The 21,592-nt window shown below is 49.5% G+C and overlaps 1 protein-coding gene across 1 annotated transcript; it reads right to left on the bottom strand.

Moving 5' to 3' along the window:
* Window positions 1-7,337: 7,337 nt before the first annotated feature.
* On the bottom strand, window positions 7,338-20,173 carry ASB18 (ankyrin repeat and SOCS box containing 18). Its single transcript, XM_066554018.1, has 5 exons — window positions 19,933-20,173; window positions 18,415-18,682; window positions 10,534-11,032; window positions 8,880-8,993; window positions 7,338-7,523 (listed from the first exon to the last, which is right to left on the bottom strand). Exons 1-5 carry the CDS (start codon window positions 20,171-20,173, stop codon window positions 7,338-7,340), a joined length of 1,308 nt encoding a protein of 435 aa, XP_066410115.1.
* Window positions 20,174-21,592: the final 1,419 nt, after the last annotated feature.

Genomic DNA, 21,592 nt, shown 5'->3' with positions numbered 1-21,592 from the left:
GGGATTGGGGTGCCAAGCCCCCTGCCAGCCCCCCAAATCCCCTAAATCTCCCAAATCCCGCTGCGTGGGGCTGGGAGCCTCCCCGGCCCCTGCCCGGATATCTGGGTCAGTTTATCCCCCAGCCACCATCTGAAAACGTTCATTTCAATTAAACAAGGGGGGGCGGGTTATTATTTGAGGGTCTCGGCGCATTTTTTGCTGCATCCGCCTCGCCACCCTGCAGTTTTTGGGGTGCTGACCCCCAGCAGGATTTTGGGGTCTGTGCGGGAAGGATTTTCCCGGGGGCATGGCCAGGGGAGCAGCTGCGGCTGAGGATGGGCAGGGGGGGTTTGTGTGATGTGCGTGCACAAACACTTTTGGGGCCCAGCTCCGACTTGAAGGGAGTGGGAAAAGTTGGATTTTCCAGCTCATTTCCATATGTCCTGGCTCCGTCTTGCGGAGGCCACCATATGTGCAGCAGCTCGGGGAGATTTCCCATTTTCCTCGTGGATGCTTCGTGGATTTTTCCTCTCCCATTTTTTTCCCCCCTTTCCCCGTGCTCCACTCTGCGATCGCATCCCTCTCCTTCCTCCCTCCCTTTCCACCATGCTAAAAAACTCCCAAAAACCTGGGAATTCTCGCGGGGAGCAAAGCCAAGCGAGCCGAGAGGGGCAAAAAAAAAAAAAATTAAAAAAAAAATCCCATTTTTTCAGGATTGCGGGAAGGGCAGGGATAATTAGGAATGGCAATGTGTACCAACAGGCAGCTCCTGCAGCTGTTTTTATTGTCAGCCCCCTTCAAAATTTGCCCACAAAAAAGTGCCTTTGCAGGACGGCAGCATTATTTCGGGCAAGAATGGGCTTTTTGTTCGGCACATAATTAGCTGATTTTTTTTTTTCCTCCCGGAGGAAAAAAAAAAAAAAAAAAACCACAGAAAAAACCCCCCCAAAAAAAACCCAACCGAACTCGGCGATGCCTGATTGTGGCAGGAGCGAGCGGGGCGCGATTGTGGCAGGGAGTGGAGCAGGAGCGAGGGGGAAAAAAAAGCAAAAAAGGGGGAGAATCCCAAAGATTTGGTGGGAATCAGCGCTCCAGAGGGTCGGGCTTGGTCGGGGAGCTCTTTTCCCCCCAGGCTGGGCCGTGGGGAGGGAGCAGCCCCGGCTCCAGCTGGAAATGCGGTACCCAAACGCTGCTCCCGGGATGGATGGAGCAGGAGGCTTCGGGCAGGGATTGTCCCCAAAAAACCTCGCAGGGGAGGAGCAGCAGCGATGCTGGGAGCGGGCAGGGTTTGTGGGGTGGCTCTGATCCCTTCCTGGGGTTTTAACCCCAACTGGAGGCAGGCAGGGGATGCAGTTTGGAGAGAAGGGAGCGCTGGGATGCGCTGGAGCCCCTCCAGGTGGGAATGCCCCGGGCACAGCATCCCCAGCCCGGCACATCCCGCCTGCCCTGCCAAGGGATCGCTGCCCACCCTCCCCTGGGCACCCCCAGCTCCGATCTGCAGCGGCTGATCTTCTCCAAAGCAAAACCCGGGCTTCCAGAGCCTCTCTCCAGCCAATTCTTGCATTTGCCGGGGAAATTTTAATTGCGTGGGAAACGCCACCAAAATCACCCAAACCACATCACCCTGCGGTGCTTTTAAAGTCTTCTTTTTATTATTTTTTTTTCCCCCTAGGAGAGGGAGGTGAGTAAGAGAGGAGACCCTGAGCAGAATGAGCAGAATCACCCCCCAAAAATCAGCGAGCTCTCAGTGATGCCGGTGCGAGCCAAAATCAGGGATGTGGCCGCGGCTCGCACTCCTCCTCCCGCAGGGAATGGAGGCAGCTCCCGGGCTTATCCCGGAATTTTGGGAGAGTTTTGGGAGCTGCCAGCCAGAGGGTGGGAGGGCAGGATTTCAGGGATTTCAGGATTTGCCCCTGGCCGTGCATGGGGGATGCGCCCCCCGCCCCACACGTGGAACCCCCTCCTTCCTTCCCCCTGCCCTGCACAGGGGAAAGGGAAAAAAAAAGGCAAAACAAACCCCAAAACAATCCCCAGACCCCAAAACAATCCCCAAACCCCGAAACAATCCCCAAACCCCTCATCCCTCGCTTAATCCCATTAACTCCTTCGCGTGTTCCCCTTTGAACTCCTTCCAGCCCCTCCCGGGGGTTCCCCCACTTCCACTCCACGCTTCTTTTTTTTTTTTTCTGGTTTTATTTTTAATTTTTTCCCCCCCTCCCTCCTCCCCCCTTCCCTTTTTAACAAACTTGAAGGTGCTCGGGATTTTCGGGTAAGGGGGAAAAAAAGGGTAAAAGGGTAAAAAATAACACGGTGCAGGTTAAAAAAAAAAAAAAAGAAATTTGACTTCCATAATCGCGGCTCTTATCCCGAAATTCGTTCGGGTAATGGCAAATAGGCTATTTTAAAAATGATTTTAAATGGATACAGGTTTAAACAAGCGGAGTTCGAGTATTTTAAGAGCCTTACAGGGGATCTTAACCAAACACATCGCCACGGAGAGTTCAGTGCTGGCAAACCCCACGCACCCTCTCGTTCCCGGCTTTTCGTGGAATCGAGTTGAGAAATCGGTCGGGTTAAAAAAAAAAAAATTAAAAAAAAATCCCGACTAAAAGTCTAAAATATTCCCGGGTCAGAGGGGCACCGTCTCATTAAAACCAGCGCGGTCCTGAAACTGCAGTGCAGACATTAAAGTGCAGTATTTTTCAATTAGAGCTGACGAATTCAATCAAAATTCCATAGATTAGGATGAAATGAGGCATGGGTCATTTACAGGGGAATTTAATTGCAGAGCCATTAGACAAATAGTATATTTGCCATTCTCACATTATCCATCATTTTAGACATCAATAGAAGGAGCAGCATCTTTGCTAATACAGCAGCACTTCCCAATCTCTGCCTGTAAACACTCCCTTTCCCCATAGCTCCTGATTATATCTGATTTCATTTAAAGCCATGGGGGATTATAAATGTTCCTGCAATCAGGTTCATTAGGACTTCAAAAAAAAAAAAAAAAAACCCTCATTTCTGATTCGTATCTGCGCTTTGCGGATCGCCCGGCGCAGCCCGAGCTTAAAAAAAAAAAATTGAAATAAATAAATAAATAAATAAAGGAAATCAAACGCTGTTTCATTACCGGGGCCACTTCGGGGTTTGATTATCGCCTTGACGAGCCCCCTGTTCAGATGGTGAGAGGCAAACTCGGCTTCCCAGCGGGATCACCACCCCCCCTGCATCCCGGGGGGGCTGGATCCTGCTCCAGAGGGTGCCCGAGTAGGGAAAAAACACCAGACGGGACGGCAAAACCTTTTTTTTCCAAATTCTTTTTATTACTTTTATTTTATTTTCTTTTATTTTTATTTTCCGGTGGGAGGGTGCGCATCACTCCTTAATTCTCCCCAGCTCCTTGCAATCAGAGAGGTGTGTGCAGCAGGGCGGGGAATTCCCATTATTTGGAAATTGTTTTGCAGCTGGACCATCGGTGTTTTAATACCGCAGGGTGGGAAAACGAGCAGGAGCAGCCCAACCACATACACACACACACACACACACACACAGAGGGAAAAAAAAGAGGAAAAAATCCTCGAGGAGAGAGGAAGGTCTCTGACATTTTTTGCCTTAATAGCAGCTTAATATTAAACGTCTTTCATAAAACACGCACATCCAGATCTACTTAGAAAGGAAAAAAAAAAAAAAGAGGAGGAAAAAAAAAAAAAAGAAGAGAAAAAACACAGAAAGCCTTCATTTCCCCCAAATGTATGGCGTGTGCAGCTCTGTGTTAGCTGCCTCAGTAATTTAATTGGAATGAAACGTGAAAAATGTGTCATTTTTTGAAGAATTTATGCATCGCTTCCTGGAAATCTCATTGTCTTAACTAGCAGCCTACTGTGTTCTGTTTAGCAGGCATAATCGCATTTTTATGTGTCTCCGTATTAGAAGTTAATGTGACCTCCCGTCTTTAGCTGCTGGAAAATAATAATAATAGCCAAAAATATAATAATAATAATAATAATAATAATAATAATAATAATAATAATAATAATAATAAAAACCTCCAAAAAAACCCCAAAAAACCGAGAACATCTGCATCAAAACAAGGCGCTGCCAGGAAGGAAAAAAAATCTAAAAAAATCTGTATTTGGGGTATATATAATTTAGGGCATATATATATATATATTTATGAAACGCCCGCCAAACTTATCAACCCCAGCCCGGAGCATCATCCCACTCGGAGCATCATCATCATCAGCCTCATCATCATCATCACCATCCCACCCGGAGCATCATCATCATCATCATCATCACCAGCACCATCCCTCCGGCCGCCGCGCTGTCCCCGCCGCCGGCAGAAGGGCTCGAACCGAAGGCAGAACCTCCCCCGCCAGCCCCAAGGGCTCGGAGTCCATTTTTTAGAGGGTTTTTTTTGGCCTCTAAATCTCATTTTTCGCCTCTTTTCGGGGGGTCCCGGCTGCCCCCGACGGCCGAGCAAAGCGCGCCCCCTGCCGGCCGCGGGGAGCCGCGCACCCCCCCCTGCACTGGTGTCTCCTCCTGTCCCCTCCTGTCCCCCCTGTCCTCTCCTGTCCTCCCGTATCCCCTTCTGTCCTCCCTGTCACCCTCTGTTCCCTCCTGTCCCCCCCGTCCCCTCCTGTGCCCTCGTGTCCCTTCCTGTCCCTCCCTGTCCCCTCCTGTCCCCCTCGTGTCCGCCTCTGTCGCCCTCTGTCCCCTCGTGTCCCCTCTGAGGTGCATTCCCCACTCCACCCCTGTGGATTTGGGGTTTTTGGGGCTTTGGTGTTTTGGGGTGTCCTGGTGGCACTCTCTGTGTCCCCCCCGCGCACCCGGAGGTAAAAGGTGACAAAGATGACAGGAGCAGCGACATTGAGCTTGGCTTGGTTCAGATGAGGGTGACAGCTCAGCCAGGAGGGGATTTGCCTGAATCCCCGACAATTCCCACCAAAACAAAGCGCGGAGTCCCACAGGCACGGGAGGGCCACGGGGGTTGGGGATGGGGCCACCCCGGGAGGCACAAAATGTTGGGGACACAAGGCGGGGCAGGGCTGGCAGTGCTCGGGCTGTCCATGGAGGGACAGGGATGCAGCAGGTGGAAGATGGGAGAGGGGAAGAATTCCTTTAATTCCTTCTCCTCCTCATTTCCATGCTCCAAGGGCAGCAGCTCTGGGAGCCAGGGATGCAAAGTCCAGCCAAACAGGAAAAATGAGTTATCCATAGATATAAAAATATCTTATATATATATATTTTATATATATATACAAATATAAAATTGTATATAAAATATTTATATAAAAATATTACATAAAATATAAATAATTATACAAAACTATAAATAATTATATAAAATATAATATATGCAATTTATATATAGATAAATATTAAAAACTTATATAAAAATATATTTATAAATAAAATTACATATAAAAATATAAATATTTATAGAAAAACAAATTTTTATATATTATTTATATCTAGAAATAAATATTAAAATTATATATATAAAATATGATGTATAAAATTACATATAAAATATAAATAACCATATATATAATAAAATTTATATATAATATATAAAAATATTTTAAAAATGTATAAAATATCTATTTTATTATAATAAATCTAGAATATAAAACATAATCTATAATATCAAATTGTATCTATATTTAGAAATATATAAATATAGAAAAATATAAATTTATATCTTTATATCTATAATTATATACATGTATATGTATGTATACATATGTGTATATATATACACAATTATATCTAATATGTATATTTTTATGTATATGTATGTGTATATATATGTATATATATGCATATAAATACACACAATTATATCTAATATGTATATTCATATATTAAAAATACAATACATATAATTTTGTGTGGTTTTTTTCTTTTTGTTTTTTGTTTTTTTTTTTTTTTTTTTTGTTTATTTGTTTTTTAACCAAAGCAAAACCAGCTGTAATTGAGCACTGGAAGAATTTTGGGGAGCACTGTGGCAGGAGGACAGCTCTTCTCCCAAGGGATGCACGTGTGCACATCCTTTGGTTCAGCAGGAATTAACCTGGGCAGCCTGAGGGTAAATCCTGGCTCCTCCTGCTCCCTTTGGCCAGGTGACTGTGGGAAATGAAACCACAAATTGTACAATTTTGGGTTTTCCAGCCCCCTCCTGTGCCAGCCTGGGGACAGTGACAGGCACAAGGGGTATGGGAGGGGCTGGAAGATTCAGGGATTTGTGTCACCCTGCTGCATGGAATAGCCACAACATCCTGGGTGGCTCCTACATTTAAAACAACTGAATTTAAATTTATTTTAGGGTCTTTATTAATGCTGCTAGACTTTGCATCCTGCTGAGGGCTTCTACACAGCCCCTCTGCTTGTGCCACTCCCAGGTGAGATTTATCCCAGGGAATTTGATGCTCACCTGGGCTGGTTTGTGTCCCCTGGGCTGATTTGTATCCCCTGAGCTGGTTTGTGTCCCCTGGGTTGATTTGGGTCCTCTGAGCTGTTTTGGGTCCCCTGTTTTGTGTCCCCTGGGCTTGTTTGTGTCCCCTGGGCTGATTTGTGTTCCCTGAGCTGGTTTGGGTCCCCTGAGCTGGTTGGGGTCCCTTGGGCTGATTTGGGTCCCCTGGTTTGGGTCCCCAGGGCTGGTTTGGATCCCCTGAGCTGGTTTGGGTCCCTTGGGCTGCTTTGGGTCCCTTGGTTTGGGTCCCCAGGGCTGGTTTGGATCCCCTGAGCTGGTTTGGGTCCCTTGGGCTGCTTTGGGTCCCTTGGTTTGGGTCCCCAGGGCTGGTTTGGATCCCCTGAGCTGGTTTGGGTCCCTTGGGCTGGTTTGGGTCCCTTGGTTTGGGTCCCCAGGGCTGGTTTGGATCCCCTGAGCTGGTTTGGGTCCCTTGGGCTGGTTTGGGTCCCTTGGTTTGGGTCCCCAGGGCTGGTTTGGTTCCTCTGAGCTTGTTTGGGTCCCCTGAGCTGCTTTGGGTCCCCTGAGCTGATTTGAGTCCTCTGAGCTGATTTGGGTCCCCTGAGCTGATTTTGTGTCCCCTGCCCTGTCCCTCCCTTCCCACACCTGAGCAGCCCCTGCTGCTTTGCAGGGATCCTCTACAATCAGCATTATTCCTACCAGCCACTAATCATTTTATTACTCTTTATAATCTACTTAAAGCACAATTAGAAGGGAAAAATAAAAAATAAACTCATACAAATTTCCAGCCAAAAGCACATTTTATTCCTGGGAAAACCAGGACTAAAAATGGAGCCACCCATCCACCACGGTGACCCCGACAGACACAGATGCTCCTGAGCTCCATGGATCTGCTCCTGGGTGTGCTCCTGGATGTGCCCCCTCACAGCACCACTCCCTGGGGCTCCAGCAGCAGGAATTCCTGCAGGGTGCTGGGCAGGGGCAGCAGGGGGATGAGGCAGTGGCACTTGTCCCCAAGGTGTGCCCGGATGGTGGCACGGCACAGGTGCTGCAGGCTCCGGGCCGTGCCCGCCAGCCCCAGCAGGGACTCGTAGAACGCCTGGTGCTGCTGCAGAGAGGGAACAACAGGGACATTGCCACCCACATGGGCCCTGTCACCTGGGATAACACCTCTCCTGGCTGCCAGAGGAGCTGGAGGTGTTTAGGGATGGAGGTCAGAGGGAAAGAGCCCAGGTGTGGCTGTGGGTGTGGGGAACGGGGACTGACACAGGGAAAGGGTGGGCGAGGGACTCTGGAATTCTCCTGTGGAACTGGGACCTTGTGGACTGCAATTCCCCTGTGGAACTGGGACCTCATGGACTGGAATTCCCCTGTGGAATTGGGACCTCATGGACTGGAATTCCCCTGTGGAACTGGGACCTTGTGGACTGCAATTCCCCTGTGGAACTGGGACCTTGTGGACTGCAATTCTCCTGTGGAACTGGGACCTTGTGGACTGCAATTCCCCTGTGGAACTGGGACCTTGTGGACTGCAATTCTCCTGTGGAACTGGGACCTTGTGGACTGCAATTCCCCTGTGGAATTGGGACCTCATGGACTGGAATTCCCCTGTGGAACTGGGACCTTGTGGACTGCAATTCCCCTGTGGAACTGGGACCTTGTGGGCTGCAATTCTCCTATGGAATTGGGACCCTGTGGACTGCAATTCCCCTGTGGAATTGGGACCTTGTGGACTGAAATTCTATGGAATTGGGACCTCGTGGACTGCAATTCTCCTGTGGAATTGGGACCTCGTGGACTGCAATTCCCCTGTGGAACTGGGACCTTGTGGACTGCAATTCTCCTGCACCTTGGGGGAAGCCAGTGTCAGGGAGGGTGCAGCAGCATCCCACAGAAAGCTGATGGAGAAGAGAGTCTGTCTCTGAGGGAACAGGGAAACAAAGCAGGATTGGGCTGTGCAGCCTCAGCCTTTCCTTAATTTGGGGGAAAAAAATCCTTTGTCCCATTCCTCAGAACACCTGAAGGCTTTGTTTGCATTCCAGCCATCCCTCACAGCCTGTGGGGCCAGGAGCCATCCCAAATCACCCCAGAGTGGGCTGCCTGTACCTGTTGCACATCCAAGGAGGAGCTTTTCCAACCAAAATGAGGGATGTGGGCTCCTGCTGGGAAGTGCACTGGCTCCAGGCTCACTTCCAGAGGCTGAGAGTGAATTTTATGGCAGGCTGGGGCAGGGATGTGGGGTCTGAGGACGGTGGAGGTGGAGGGATGCAAGCCTGGAGGGATCAGGCGTGTGGTGTCGCTCTAGGGAAAATTCCTTTTGTTTTTCCTCCATCCAAGTGAAGTCTGGGTGGGGGGGAAAAACCATTCTGGGGGGAAAATAAACCCTAATTCTGTGGGGAAAATAAACCCTAATTCTTTGGGGAAAACCCCCTCCTTGGGTCTCAAACCAGCAGGGCTGCCTCACCTGGAACACCTCCTGTGGCACGGCCTCTCTCCACTCCTGGGACACCGGGATTTGGGAGTAGGAGTTGAAGAGGACCTCGATGACCTCAGGCACGGCTGCACAGGATTTCAGCACCTGTCCAGGGATGATGGGACAGCTCAGACAGAGAGGCAGGGCCAGAGGGGACAACACCCACCTGCTGCAGCCAGGGTTTGTCCCACCCCACCCCGCTCCAGGCTGGGACAGGCCCCTGTGTTGGGATGGGGCAGGTGTGGGGTTTCTCCTGATGCCTTTTGGAGCAGTGGGAATTCCCACCCTGCTGAGGCATTTTTTCCTCTGGATGCAGCCCTCGCTCCTTATTTACATTTTTGGCTTGTGCCTGACAGGGCAGGATAATATTTTCTTTATGGTTTGATGTAAAATCAATGGAACACAGAGCCATGAGGCAGCTTGTGTGCCAAGCCTGTCTCTGACATTCCCTAGAATTCCAGTGCACAAGGAAAAACCCCTCTGAGCCGTGCTGGCTCCATCCTGCCCTTCTGCTGGGCCTTCACTTCCATCACTCCCCAACCCCTGCCCAGACTGGGAAGCTCTCCCAAATTCTCCCACCCTGCCACCTTCAGATGTCCCAAATCTCCCAACTGTCACTGTCAGATTTTATGAAAAATCCCTTTGCCAGGATTTCTTCTCCTGGGAAACTGGGAAGCTTCAGCTTCTCCATGTTTTGCTCCTCTGGACTGCAATACTTAAAGCACAATTAGAAGGGAAAAAAAATTAAACCTATACAAATTTCTAGCCAAAAGCACATTTCAGTCCTGGGAAAACCAGGACTAAAAATGGAGCCATCCATCCACCATGGCGAGCGGTGACCCCGACAGACACAGATGCTCCTGTGCTCCATGGATTTGCTCCATGGAGCAAATGTGATTTGGAGAATTGTTTACCCAGCAGGTGAACTGCTTTAACTTAATGACCAATCTCAGTCCAGCTATGTCAGGGCTCTGGTCAGTCATGGGTTTTTTTATTATCCATTCTTGTCTAGCCTTCTGTCTATATTCTTTCTCTTTCTTTAGTGTAGTTTTAGTATATAATTTTCATATAATAATGTAATGTAATGTAATGTAATATAATATAATATAATATAATATAATATAATATAATATAATATAATATAATATAATATAATATAATATAATATAATATAATATAATATAATATATCAGCCTTCTGAGAACTTGGAGTCAATTCTCCTCTGTCACCTCATCCTGGGGACCCTCAACAACACCACAACAATTAACAACCACATCCAACCTCAACCCCCTGCATGCCAGGTGCTCTCTGGGCACCATTTTGGGGCCAGTACCTTGATGAAGGCCTGGGGCCAAATCCTCTGGGAGCCATTTTGGGGCCTGTACCTTGCTGAAGGCCTGGGGACAAATTTTGTGCGAGCCATTTTGGAGCCTGTACCTCGCTGAAGGCCAGGGGCCAAATCCTATGAGAGCCATTTTGGGGCCTGTACTTTGATGAAGACCTGGGGACAAATTTTCTGGGCACCATTTTGGGGCCTGTACCTTGATGAAGGCTGAGGGCCAAATCCTCTGGGAGCCATTTTGGGGCCTGTACTTTGATGAAGACCTGGGGCCAAATTTTCTGTGTGCCATTTTGGGGCAGGTACCTTGATGAAGGCCTGGGGCCAAATCCTCTGGGATCCGTGGTTGAGCAGCAGCTGCACGGTGAGGTGTGGCCGCAGCTCGGGGCGGGATGCCGCGGCCTGCAGGGCCCAGCCCAGCGGGGAGACGCCGTCGTAGTCGATGGCGTTGGCGTCGGCGCCGCACCGCAGCAGCAGCCGCACCAGCTCGGCGTTGGCCGCCCCGCAGGCCCGGTGCAGGGGCCGCCTCCAGCTCTCATCCCGCGCCTCTACGTCGGCGCCGTGGTTTAGCAGCAGCTGGAAAAGCTGCAGGGAATGGTCGTCCTGGGCCGGGGCCTGCCCGCAGAGCACGCCCAGCGCCGTCTCCTGGCGCGCGTTGCGGGCGTTGACGCAGGCACGGCGCCGCAGGTAGAGGCGGGCGTGGTGGCAGAGACGGTGCCTGGCGGCCACGTGCAGAGCTGTGTCACCTCCCCCCTCACTCGGCAGCTCCACGGCCGCCCCGTGCAGCAGCAGGAGCTTGGCACACCTGTGGGAAGGGGTTTGGGGTGGTCTGGGGTGAGACATGAGGGATGGTGGGGCAGGAGGTGGTGTGGGGTGAGGGGGGAAGTCATGCTGGAGCTGGGATTTTTGGGAGGGTGGCACTGCACCCTGGGGCCCTCCACAGTGAGGGCAGCGGTGGTTTGGGTAGTATATCCCTCTGCCCCTTGACCAGGGTCATGCATGGATGGTCATCCTTGACCATCCTGGACTGTCCTTAGCCATCTTGACAATCCTTGACCATCCTTGACTGTCTTCAACTATCCTTGGCCACCCTGACCATATTTGACCATCCTGGACTGTCCTTTGCCTTGACCATCCTTGAATGCCTTGACCATCCTTGACCATCCTTGAATACCTTGACCATTCTCAACCATCCTTGACTGCCTTCAGCTATCCTTGACCACCCTGGCCATCTTCAACCATCCTTGAGCACCTTGATCACCCTTGACCACCTGAGAGTCCTTGACCATCCTTGACTATCCTTGACCATTCCTGAACTCCTTGACCATCCTAAGCCCACTTGCTTGGATAGAAAAATGGATTTTCCCTCCCCTTTGGAGGGACCCCACACCTGTGTTGTGCTCCTGCTCCAGAGGATTGTGTTTTCACAGGACCACAGAATATCCCGAGCTAGGAGGGACCCACGGGGATCACGGAGTCCAAGGGAGGAGCACCAACCTTTAATCCCCTCCTGCCTCTCTAATTTTCATTTTTCTTGCAGCTCAGGTGTCACTGGAGCCCTGGGGGAGGGTCTGGGCTGACACAGAAGCAGCACGAGGGGGAGAGAAGTCCCAGCCTGATCCTTCCAGCAGCTGGGATGGGAAGAAGAGGAACCCCAGGGAGGAAGGACAGCACCAGGATATTGCTTGTTTTTCCTGGCCCAGGGGAATGCTAACATGTGTGGGGAAAATATCAATAATAAAATAATGAGATAATGCTAATAATGCTAATAATGCTAACACTAATATCAATATACTTGACTTTTTGTGGACCTGCCTCATCACCTCCCCAAGGATTTGCTGGGAGGATTTTCACTGTCCTTGGCAGAGCAAAATCTACAAACACCTCCCTGAGCTGCTTTTCCTGTGCACCTCAAACCTGAGATACCAGGAAAAATCCCTTCAGGATCTTTCCCTGCACCTCCCAGGGGTGCCAGCCCTCACCAGAGGCTCCACCACAGATGCTCTGCTTGGGCTGTGGTTCCCTGAGAGTGGATTTAGGTGGGGTTGTGCCATTCCCAAAATCCTCAGACCCCCACTTTCCAATTTCATTTTTTGCATGAGGATGCTGAATCCCTTTCTTCAGAGTGTTTTGTCTCCCTGAGGCTTTTTTGGGGCTTGCTGGCTGCTGTTGAGGGGATCACTCAAACACTTGGTCTCTTTTATTGGTCTTAGCCATCCTTGTCACCAGGGAATTTGTAGCCCTGATTATGATTATTCTGTGGGGACCTCTCCAGAGTAGCTTAATCTTGATGTCACAGGTTGCTCTGCACCCTAAAATAATGTATTCAGGGCAAACTAAAGGATGGTCCTGCAAGGAAAAATGGGAAAAAAAAATATTGCTGACTTATATATTATAATATAATATAATAAAAATAAAATATAATAAAAAATAATGCTGACTTACATAATATATATATATGCAGCATAAAATTTTTATAATTTATAAATGCAGCAGCCTAGCCTGTGATAAAAATCCCCTTTTGTTCTGTTTTTTTTTCTTTTTTGGGGGGTAGATCATGCTTAAAGCATTCCCAGGCAAGAAGGCAGCTGTACCTGGGCACAAACATTGCCCTGGTTTGGGTGAGAGTGCCCAGGATGAAGATTTCCACCTGCACAGGCAGCACAGAGGGATTGTCCCTCAGCAGAGCCAGGGGCTGAACCCAGCCCAGAACCCTCACTGTGCCCTGGGCTTTTCCCTCACAGAGAACCCCACCCTTGCAGCTCAGCTCCTCTTCATCTCCTGCTGGACATCCCAAATATTCTCCTGTGGAAAGGCCATCCTTCCCAGGGGCTGCATCCCTGGAGGGATTTTCTTTTTGGTTTTCAAGTGCTGGAAGAAACCCAAGCTGCTTTATATTGGATTTTCCCCCTGGGTGCTCCTCCCTTGGCACAGAGGGAATGCTGGCAGGGAGTTATGAACAAGGGAAGATCTCTTCCAGTGAATGGAAAAGGTGGGAGCCTGGGAGGAGCCTTTGCCTCCTGTTTGGATACCTGGGCATCAGCAGGTTCTGGGGAGATGCTCTGGTTAAACTCTAAAATCTCTGTTGATGAATTCACGAGCTCCAACACTTCCCCAGCATTTCTGGCTTCCTGTATTTTCATTCACAGCCTGGTTGTTGCCACCAGATTGGACTAAAATCCCATTAAATAAGGCCCAGTAATGGTTGCTGATTTTTCAAGGGCTCCTCTCCAGTTTTCTGGGAATACTGAAAGAGCATACTGAGTTCAGCTTTCTGTTTATCTCAGCAGAAATTCAGTGGCAAAACAGGTAAGTTTGTTTTCCATCCAGCCTGGCCCCTAATTTTGACTAATTTAAACTCCCTTCCAAGTCATTTGCAGGTGATGGGTGACATCCCCTTTCTGGACAAGTCACCTCTTAAGGTAAAGGGAATTTGGGGTGAGTGGTGCTGGTGCTCCACCTTCACCCCGTCCTGAGCTCCTGGATCAAATGGAACGGGAGAAAATTATTTGGGATTGATTTTTTAAATCTCTTCACCCATCACAGAGCCAGGGCAGGATGTGCCCATCCTCCTTATGCCAGGATGGCTCCCACTGGCTGGGATGCAAACCACCCAGGCTGGGAAAGTGGGATTTGTTAGAAATGGGATGTGAAGAACAGCCAGCAGGAGGAGCAGGAGCTTGGGGCAGCGGAGGCTGCAGGGAAATTCCCAAAGTCCCAAAAACCCACTCAGGCCCCAGTTTCCTTAAGGAAAAACCTCCTGTTTGTTTTTCCCTCCCACCCCCAAGGTTTATCTGTGAAAGCCCTCATTTTGTCACGTCTCAGAGGGCAGGGCCAGCCCTGTGGCTGCTTCTGGGCTCTTCATTTCTCTCTCAGGACCCAGTCAGGAGCTGCTCTTGCCCAGCTTCCCAAAACGATGGCTCCAAACGCTCCCAGTGCTGTATTTAGCAAGGCTGAACAGAGCAGAGGATGAGGTTTAGCACTAGATGATGCTAAATGCTGGCTTTTCATATCCCTGAGCTTTTTTTCCCTTGCAGTGCTGCTCATTCCCACAGCCACAGGGGCAGAGTGCCCAGGATGGTGCTGGAACAGCTGGAGAGTGCCTGGACCCGGCCCCTCTGGGTCAGTCCCCATCTCCTGGAGTTTTGGAGCCTTGTCTTGGCCTTTTCGGGCTCCTGCCTTCCTGCTCAGCTCCTGTTTCCTGCTCCTTCCTCCCATTCCCCCTGTCCATGGTGCTTGCTCCCCACCCCAGCGCTCCTGGCGCGGAGCCCCTGAGCTCCTGCATGGACTCATCCCACCCTCCATCCCCCATCCCTCCCCTCTGGGGGCTTGGAGGAGCTGGAGAGCTCTGCCTCCAGCTCCCAGGGTGGGGGGAAGGCTCAGAGAAGGGAATTGCTCAGCTGGAAGCAGGGGTGACATCTCCTTGTCCCATCCCTTGGCTTCCCAGAGCTCTTCCCTTGCCGAGCTCTTTCCTTCCGTGCGAGGCTGGAGAAGGGAAATTCCTCTCCAGGCAGGCTCTCCCTGGCCTCGAGGGGAGCCTGGGACATCCAGGGAGACCTGGAGGAGGGCTCTGCAGATGTTCAGCATCCCTCCCTGCTGTGATGGGAGGCAGGAGCTGTGTCCTGCATCCCTGCCAGGCCCACGCCCGCTCTCCCCTCCCCTCCCCGCTGCCGAGGCTCTTCCTCTCCCCATCAATTATTTTTATTTTATTTTTTTTCGGGGTGCCAATAAAGGCAGGCTCCTTTAATCATCCCCAGCTTTAAGAGGGAAAAGGGAGAGCGCCAGGGAGAGAGTGCAGTGAATTTAGAGACTCATCTTACCCCACCATGTTAATTATCTCGGCTGTAAAAAAGAGGTCAAGGAGAGGAACTCTACTAAATAGGCCGACGTTGGCATGAACAGCTCCTAAAGTGAAGAAGGTAAGACTGAACTTTACTGGAACTTTTTTTTTCCATCTCTTCAAAAAGCTCCTAGATTAAAGCTCTGATATCCTTTTTGTTGAAATCTCATGGATTCTGAAGCTCAAATGGCTGGAAGGAAGCCCAGATAATTTTTTTTTATCCCAGTCACTGAGAGGCTCAAAGGTTTTAAGTCCTGCCCCCATGGTGAATTGCCGAGTATATGGGAATACAGAGGAACCTGGCACATAGGTGTTCTGGCCATTGTTATCAAGAGGGAGAAAAATAAAATAGCTCTCTATGTAGGTCAATGACCTGCTCTTTGTTGTCAGTAAAAAATTAAGGATGACCTAAAATCTACTACTCGATGAAAAAAATAATAAAATAAAAAAAAAGGAGGCGAGGTAAAGTAGTCTCCCCCTAATCAAAGAGGAAATGTTTGTGTTACCCAAAGCTTGACCTCCTCAGTCTCTAACTTTAGCAAAGTCTTTGCTATTGAAAAAGCAGTGGTCGAAACCTCAAACCCTGTCTGAAATGTCTATTAATTTTTGATCTTTCAAGGGAGTTGGCTCAGTTATTGTAGAAGCCCCCGTAGCGCCGGGCGCCGCAGTTAAGGGGCTCGCAGCATTTCCATTATAAAGCCCCAATATTCCAGGCCTTACAACTCAGCTGTTGCCACCTCGGGGCTGTCTGATCCCCTTGGTGGCTGTGCTGCCATCGCCCTCTGCCTTCCAAGGCAATGGAACATGCAAATCAGTGAGAGCAGATCTGTTTTTAATGCATCTATATAAAATAGTTGGTTTTTTTCCAAGCTTGGAAGCAAAGACCTCTGTGGTCCAGGAGATCCTCTGCACGCCCTGGGGTGGTTTGGTGGCCCCTACTCTCCAGGAGAGGCAGCCTAAAATCAGGGAAGCACTGGGGTTTTAGGATGAGGTTGGAGGTAGAAAGGGCACTCAGGTGAAGGAATTAAAGCCAGAGCTGCCTGCAGCACCCTCTCTCTCCCATCCCACTCCTTCCAGCCCTCACAGCACCAAGGATGTGCTGGATTCATCCCCAGATGTTTTTGGCTGAACCAGGAGTTGATTAATAGCTGGTTTTTGGACATTCTGCAGAGACTCTTATTGATGAGCAGGGATCAAACCTTTCCCTCTCTGGCTGCTTCTCTTCTCCAGGACTCTCTCCCTGTCCATGACAAGCTGGAACTTTGCTTTCACCACCTACTTCCAGGTAATCTTGCCTGCCTGGAGGGCAGAGGATGGAAGCCAGGCTGGCTTTCCAGGGAAGCTGGCAGGTGATGGAATTCACTGTGGCCCTGAGCAGTTTCATCAGGATAATATCAAGTGGCTGAGCTCTTTATTTAAAAAAAAAAAAAAAAAAATTATCCCGATTCCGTGTGTCTAGCTATCCAGGCACCTAAAGTCCTACAGAAACATATTTTTCTGTGTTTTTCTATATTTTTCCAGGCAATTTTTATGCTCATCTGTGTGCTGCTGATCCAGGGTGGGATGTGGGTGCACCTGGAGGAGCTCAGCCCTGCCTGTGAACCAAGGGGGATCCCTGCATGGCTTGTGTGGGGTGAGGGGGTGGGAGCACTGCTCCACATCCCATAAACCCATCCTGAGCATCTCCTGTGATGTGTGCTGGGTCTGGGCTGCAGGACACACTGATTTTAGGGGAAATAGTCAGGAAAGAGGTGGAAGCAAAGGCTGAGGCTGGGCTGTCCATGGGGAGAACACTTAGGCTGTGCAATGTGCCTGGCACCAAAATTGTTTTTGTCTCTGCTGTGGCAGTGGGGAGATGTGGGAGCATGTGGGAAGCCTTGCCATGGATCATGGCATCTTTTCTTGCTTCCCACAGGCAGAGCTCCTGGGCTGTGTGCACAGGGGATGCACAGCAAGGTTAACACGGAATGCCAGAACGGTTTGGGTTGGAAGGTTTGGGTGGAAGAGGTTTTACAGCAACTTCTGTGAGCCAGGGAGAAGCTTGAGAAGAGGATCCATGTTTGATAAGAGGATCCATGTTTGATAAGGGGATCCATGTTTATCCCTGAAAGAATTTCCTACCAAGGTGGTTGACATAGAAACCAAGAAAGAAAGAAGGATAAATAAGAGAATAAATAAGAGAAACCTGCAACTGCCTATTCCAATAAATTTGGCATTCACATTCTCTGGAAAAATCCTTTTGCCCAGGATTTTTCTCCTGGGAAGGTGAGAGGCTCAGAAAAAAGGAAAACAATTCTTCTCTCATTTGCTTCTCCTGTGCTGTGCTCATGTGGAATGTGTTTGGAGATTGTTTACCCACAAGTGATTGTTCCATTGGATTCTGCTGGGAGTTGTTTTGGCTCTTTGGCCAATCAGGGCCAAGCTGTGTCAGACTCTGGAAAGAGTCAGGAGTTTTCATTGTTATCTTTTTAGCCTTCTGTAAATAGCCTTTCTGTATTCTTTAGTATAGTTTAGTGTAGTATTTAATATAATATAGTATTATAAAATAATAAATTAGCCTTCTGAGAACATGGAGTCAGATCCATCATTCCTGCCTTCATCTGGGAACACCACAAATACAATAAATAATCACTCTGTCTTTTCTAACCAATGAGCAAAGTGTAAACTTCTGAGCTTTGTAAGAATGTCTAAAAAGCATGCCTGCTAGAATAAAACCAGTTTGAAGCCATCTGGAAATGGAGTGTTGTGGCCACATTTCTCTTCACAGAGAAAAGCAAGGCACAACTTCCCAAGGATATTTCTGGCATTCACATTCTCTGAACCTCAGAGAAAGAAAAAACAATTCTTATCTCATTTACTGCTCCTCTTGTTGTCAGTAAAAAATTAAGGAGATTGTTCACAAGTGGAATGCATAGTGGAAGATTGTTTACCTGAAGGCAGTTGGGGATTGGATTCTGGTGTGAGTGTTTTGATTCATTGGCCAAGTGAATCCATGTGTGTGTGTCGGGACTGCCGGCTGACAGTCCCGAGATTCTGGGCAGTTGAGTCGAGTGCTTGGCAGATTCAGTTTAGATGCAATGAAATATAGTATAGAATAATATAGTAGAGAATAATATAGTGTAATGAAGTAATTAATTAGCCTTCTGATACCAATGGAGTCAGATGCATCATTTCTCCTCATCATCAGGGCTGCCTGCTTTAGTATAGAGTGTCTCCATCTGTCTCCATCTTAACTACAACAGAAGGGACCTCAAATCCAAACCCATCCCACCCCATGCCAGGGCAGGGACACCTCCCATTGTCCCAGCCCCATGCCAGCCCCAGCAGCAGGTGGGTGCCGTGCTTACCGCAGGGAGTCCCGCGAGGTGCAGAGGTGCAGCGGGGCCGTGCCCCGCTCGCTGAGCAGGTTGGGCTGGGCCCTGTACTCCAGCAGCAGCTCCACGCAGTCGCTGTGCCCCCCCAGGCAGGCCTGGTGCAGGGGGGCCTCTCCCCCTGGGGCCAGGTTGGGGTCGGCCCCGCGGCGCAGGAGGTGCCGCAGGCAGTCGGGGTGGCCGTGGCGGGCGGCCAGGCACAGAGGGGAGCTCAGCTCCAGGCGCTCCTCCAGAGCCCACAGCCCTGCGGGACACGGGAATGGCTGTGGCCTTTGCACCTCTGGATGGGTGTGGGACTCACATCTCTGATAAAATCCCTTCACCCAGGGTTTTTCTCCTGGGAAGCTGAGGAGCCTCAGAGAAAAGGAAAACAATTCTCTCATTTGCTTCTCCTGTGCTGTGCTCACATGTGGAATGTGTTTGGAGATTGTTTACCCACAGGTTCCATTGGATTCTGCTGGGAGTTGTTTTGGCTCTTTGGGCAACCAGGGCCAAGCTGTGTCAGACTCTGGACAGAGTCAGGAGTTTTCATTGTTATCTTTTTAGCATTCTGTAAGTGTCCTTTCTGTATTCTTTAGTATAGCATAGCACTCTTTAATATAATATAGTATTATAAAGTACTAAATTAGCCTTCTGAGAACATGGAGTCAGATCCATCATTCCTGCCTTCATCTGGGATATTTCCCAGCAAATACAATAAATGGGGTTCTGATTGCAGCTGGTTCAGTCCTGCCCCTGCATTCCCCTCCCCTCCCCTCCCCAGCAGCCTGGTGGCAGAGGCAGCTCCTGACTCCTCTTTTCCCATTTTTCTCTGGCAGCTTTAGGGGCTGTTTGAGCTCAGTGGCTCTGGCTGCAGTTGGAAGGAGAGGAAACAAAACCCCCTCAGTGTGTGCTCATCCAGGAGTGGGATTCCAGGTGGAATCAGGTGGGCAAGCCAACGCTCTGCTGGCCACCAGGGCTTGCAGCCCCATGTGCAAGTGGCTGGCAGGAGCTAAAAGGCAGCTCAGAATTCCCTAGGAAAGGAAAAGCTGACTTTGCTGGGAGTGAAGGCACCCAAGCCAGGTGGGAGGGTGATGGAGGGCTGGGTTTGGGATGAGCCAAAGAGAGTAACTGGATTTCCCAGCAGTTCCAGGACCTCCTGGATTGTCTCCTGAGCACTTGGGGCCATGGGGAGCATCACCTCAGGGCATCTTATCCCTCCTGATAGGACCATGAGGAATCTGGGCTGTAAGCCCTCCTGAGAGCATTCCCAAAATACAGAATGCCTGATTCCAGACTGAAGAAATCATGTGGATGCACAGATTTTACACTTCCACTGGGTTAGTAGGAGCAGAAGAGAATATTAAAAGTGATGAACATTAATGACCAGAACTGTGGGCTAGCAGAAACCTTGGGCACACTTAAGGCACCAAGGTGCACTGCACCTCTCCTGTTCAGGGTTAGTAAACACCCACTGACTTTATCTTCCTGGCCTGGCCTTCAAAGGAAAAGTACCTGAGAGTCCATAGGAGGCTTGGCTTTTCACCTGCCACTCCAGCTGGTTCTTACTGATCTCAAAGACCAGGTTGACATCTTGGTGGTACCTCTCAGTCAGGAGCTGCAGGCTCCTCAGGTCCCCTGTGACCAGGGCTGTGTAGAACCTGGCAATGGGAGCACGAGGTCCCAAGGGATGCTCCGGGTCCAACTTGGAGGAAATCCTCAGCTTTACTGCCCCAGCTCCTGGTGCCTGGCTCATGCCAGTGCTTCCTGGTGTGTAGGTCCTGCCTGGGGGGGTGGCCAGGCTTTTATAGCCCATTGGTTCCATCCTCTTGGCTCATTGTCTAATTATAATCCAGTCCAGGCTCTGTTGTGGGGTATTTATATCTCCAGAGGGGTTGGAGCATGATGGACATGGGCTACAATGAGGGCCAGGTGGTCACTGGGCCATGCTGCAGCAGCACCTCTTGGATTAAACTGCTGGATTTTTTGGAGGCTCCAACTTGAGACAGAAGTGTTTAGGCTGGGAGGGAAACAGTGCCTAATGTTTAGGAAACTAAAAAAAAAAAAAACCCAAAACAAAAAGGAAATTTAGTCAACTGCTGTCTGTCCATCCCCAATAACCTTATTTGTGTCCTCTGACCCAATAACCTTATTTGTGTCCTCTGAGCTCTGGGAGGATTTTATTTTCCTCCCTCCATTTTCTTTTTTTTTTCATGACAGTTCTCATACGAGATTCCAATCCTGTGGTTGCAATGTGGAAAAATCTGGGCTACGTGTTCCTGGCCCAGCCTGGAATGCTGGGATGGCCCTTGCAGCAAGGTACAAATGCTCCTGGGCCTTTGGCAGGGGAAACTGCTCCCCAGACAGTGCCTTGTATAGGAGAGAGAAAGCTGCCCTGGATGCCAGCAGAGCATTCCCTGCTCCCACTTCTCCTTTCCCCAAGGTCACCGGAGGGATCCGTGCTGGGGACAAGAATAGAGACTGGCATCTCGTGACTGACTGGGAGCCTCTGGTGACAAAGCCTCCCCTTCCCAGCCCTGCCACCCAGCTCTGTGGGGAATAAACCTGCTCAGAGTACATTTTGGGATGTTACACCAGAGCTGGAACTCCCTCTGTGTGGAGCCAACCTGAGGCTGGGAGAACATTTTGGGATCTTCCTGGGGATCCTGAGCATCCCTGAGCCAGCACCCCCTGTGCTGCCAGAGGCACCTGAGGGTCCTCTGTGTGTGTGTGTCCCCAGCATGGCTGTGGTGACACCCAGCTCTGGCCCTGCAGCCCCAGAAACTCCCGGGTGTGCCCATGAGTGTCACAGACACATTTTATGGAAAATCCTTTCATTTGGATCTTTTCTCCTGAGAAGCTGGGAGGGCCTCAGAAACAAAATGTAAACATTGATTATCTGCTGCTGTGGAATGCAACAGGTGCAGCTGTGATTGGTCCATGTGAGTTGTTTTTAATTAATGGCCAATCACAGTCAGCTGGCTCAGACTCTGGTCAGTCACAAGATTTTGTTATCATTCCATTCCTTTCTTTTCAAGCCTTCTGATGAAATCCTTTCTTCTATTCTTTTAGTAAGTTTTAATAGATCATTTTCTTTTAATATAATATATATCATAAAATAATAAATCAGCCTTCAGAAACATGGAGTCAACATTCTCATCTCTCCCCTCATCCT

Source organism: Molothrus aeneus, chromosome 7 (assembly GCF_037042795.1).
Source record: "Molothrus aeneus isolate 106 chromosome 7, BPBGC_Maene_1.0, whole genome shotgun sequence".
NCBI classification, from domain to species: domain Eukaryota; kingdom Metazoa; phylum Chordata; class Aves; order Passeriformes; family Icteridae; genus Molothrus; species Molothrus aeneus.
Note: the sequence above shows the minus strand (reverse complement) of the source record. Positions and strands in the feature narration are given on the sequence as shown.

Excerpts from the sequence above, each read along its gene's own strand:
- ASB18 (XM_066554018.1), bottom strand. The coding sequence starts at position 20,173 with ATGAGCCAGGCACCAGGAGCTGGGGCAGTAAAGCTGAGGATTTCCTCC. Across the intron at positions 8,994-10,533 it reads GGCCCCAGGCCTTCATCAAG|GTGCTGAAATCCTGTGCAGC; the intron begins GTACCTGCCCCA and ends ATCCCTGGACAG. Across the intron at positions 7,524-8,879 it reads TGCCACAGGAGGTGTTCCAG|CAGCACCAGGCGTTCTACGA; the intron begins GTGAGGCAGCCC and ends CCCTCTCTGCAG.